General features: G+C 37.8%; 1 protein-coding gene across 1 annotated transcript; it reads right to left on the bottom strand.

Annotated features, from left to right (window-relative positions):
- Positions 1 to 2,169: 2,169 nt before the first annotated feature.
- Positions 2,170 to 2,706, bottom strand: LOC137937213 (secreted RxLR effector protein 161-like). Its single transcript, XM_068782302.1, has one exon. The coding sequence runs from the start codon at positions 2,704 to 2,706 to the stop codon at positions 2,170 to 2,172; it is 537 nt and encodes a 178-aa protein (XP_068638403.1).
- Positions 2,707 to 3,020: the final 314 nt, after the last annotated feature.

Genomic DNA, 3,020 nt, shown 5'->3' with positions numbered 1-3,020 from the left:
TTATGAAACGTTTTTCCCAGTTAATAAATAAGATCATTACTCACTATGGGACTATCCTTTTAACACTAAGTTGATCAAATACCCCTCTCAAAGACCTGTTAGCAAGAAACCGAAACCTCTGTCATCTTCGAAAAATTGAGCAATCCACAGCTCCATTAAGTTCGAGACGACAAAACCCCGAAAAAAAAAAGCAGAATACGGAAACACTCGTAAAGAGAACAAAAAAATCATTGGAAACTCTAATTTCCATCAGAGATCTGCGTCAGCGGAAGGATTTCGTTCTGAGTGGGAAACGGTTCTCTTCACCTTCTCCACCGTCTTGTGGACTGCACCTCCGGCCGCCTTCGCAACGTTCTTGGCAGTCGACTTACTTGTTTCGAAGCTCTTCGATGCGGCATCTTTCATCAATTCACCTGTGCTAGCGGGGGCTTCCATATCGATACTGCATTTTCACGAAAACATAAAAAAAAGAAAAAAAAAGAAACTTAACTCAGAGCGATTATCGCAACAAGAGTAATGAACACAAATAACGAAAATGAATGCAACCTTGGAAACATGGGTTATCAAAATTACTTCGAATCGGGAGGTTTCAAATGCAGCCAAGCCAAATTAACCCAGGATTTGATCGTGTTCAAAGGGCCTAGTGTCAATCCAAGGGCTCTCTCGGCGGCATTTGGGCCCTGTGCTTTTGTTTCCTCGTCTTTGGCTTCCTCATCCGCTGCTGCAGAGAGAATCAACGAAAGGACGCAGATTTTGACGACGTTTTTGGATATATTCATGACTGATTTCCGATCGAAAAGAATAGAAACAAGAATAATCTCGAGCAGATGTCGGAACTGACTGGTTTTGTAGTGATGGCTGACATGTCGCTGGAGGAAAAACAATTAGCTGTGCTATATATTTACTATTTTCTTAAAAACGATCGGCTGATGACGAATGAGATCCATTTCTCCTGGGAAAGATAGGGTTGAATTCAACCCCCGCCACGGATTTTCATGAACCTAAAAATGAGCTTTTACAGACATGCCTCATCAAACAATTGTAAGCCTAAATATGAATTTTTAACAGTATAAAATTCATCATATAATTTAAACGGAAGCTAAATCATACCTCCTTCTATACATTTCAGATTCTTTTCTCTGTTCTCTGTTCAGCGCTTCCGATCTCTCAATACTCACGATGATTGCTCAACTGAAAGGGTTTTAGTGAAGAAACAAGGGACCGAAAAAACAATGTGAAGCTAACCTCACATCAAGGTTGTTCATGGCTTCGACTTACCGAGGGAGTTGTAACTACAAGAAGTTGCAACTGCCAGAAGTTGAGACCACAATTAATGAGAAAACCGTTCTCATAAAAACGGTTAACATTCTCCCACTTGGTCCAAACTTCTAATATAATTTTAAACTCAGCGATAATCTGAATTTAAGTAATAAATACATGAATCATGGTGATAGGTCCTCTAATGACGAGTATTATCTTCCATGTATTTCTATGTATGTATTACTTATATTTTATTAATAAACTCTATGTTTACTCTTGGTCCAACACAGATGAATTTTCTCAAAATTAAATTGCACATAAATATGAGAAAAAACATCACATTAATTAAGAATTTCACTGAAATAACATTGTTCATACAATAAAAAATTTACATAATGGAACCAAATCCCATATTCACAACATGATCCTTGAATTTAAACGGTGACATGCCCTTAGTCAAAGGATCTGCGATCATTAAGTCATTTTTGACGTGTTCAATGACCACTTTATTTTCTTTAATACGTTCTCTTATGGCCAAATACTTTATGTCGATGTGTTTACTTCGACTTCCACTTTTGTTGTTTTTGGCCATAAAAACAGCAGTTGAACGTGACATGCCCTTAGTCAAAGGATCTGCGATCATTAAGTCATTTTTGACGTGTTCAATGACCACTTTATTTTCTTTAACACGTTCTCTTATGGCCAAATACTTTATGTCGATGTGTTTACTTCGACTTCCACTTTTGTTGTTTTTGGCCATAAAAACAGCAGTTGAATTATCGCAAAATATTCTTAATTGCCTAGAGATAGAATCCATAATTCTAAGTCCAGAAATGAAACTACACCATGTAAAGTAGCCTCAAAACAGGAAACTAACTCGGCTTCCATAGTCGACGTGGCAGTCAAAGTCTATTTGGCACTCCTCCATGATATTGCTCCACTAGCCATCAAGAAAATGTATCTTGATGTTGTTTTGCGGGAATCAATATAGCCAGCAAAGTCAGAATCTGAGTAACCAATGACTTCTAGATTGTCTGCCCGCCTGTACATCAGCATGTAGTATTTGGTTCCTTGAAGGTACTTCATTACTTTCTTTGCAGCTATCCAGTGGTCTAACTCGGGATTACTCTGATATCGCCACAACATTCCAACAACAAATGCAATATCAGGTCTTGTGCAGACTTGAACATACATTAGGCTTCCGACAGCAGAAGCATATGGAATGTCCTTCATTTGTTCCCTTTCAGGGTCGTTCTTCGGACATTGGTTCAAATTGAACCTATCACCCTTTACACTGGGAGGTACACTTGGTGAACAATTCTTCATCTGAAATCTCTCTAACACTGTATTAATACAGGTTACCTGAGACAGACCTAAAATACCTCGAAATCTGTCTCTATGAATCTTAATGCCAATGACATAAGATGCCTCAACCATATCCTTCATATCGAAATTGTTAGAGAGAAATTGTTTCACCTCATGTAAAATGTCATCCACATATAAAACAAGAAAACAGGTTTTACTCCCACTATGTTTTCTACAAACCCGAATGAAGAAATTATATTATGGAATTTCAAATATCATTGGCAGGATGCTTGTTTTAATCCATATATTGATTTTTTTAACTTGCAAACCAATTGGTCACCATCACTAGAGGGGAATCCTTCAGGTTGTTTCATGTAAACCTCCTCCTCTAGATCTCCATTGAGAAATGTCGTTTTCACATCCATTTGTTGCAACTTTAAGTCAAAATGTGCTAC

This window comes from Aristolochia californica, unplaced genomic scaffold (assembly GCF_029961685.1).
Source record: "Aristolochia californica isolate CCGP_79_NKW_82.1479 unplaced genomic scaffold, dmAriCali1.0.hap1 SCAF_7, whole genome shotgun sequence".
Lineage (NCBI taxonomy): Eukaryota > Viridiplantae > Streptophyta > Magnoliopsida > Piperales > Aristolochiaceae > Aristolochia > Aristolochia californica.
This window is presented reverse-complemented; position numbering and strand designations above follow the sequence as displayed.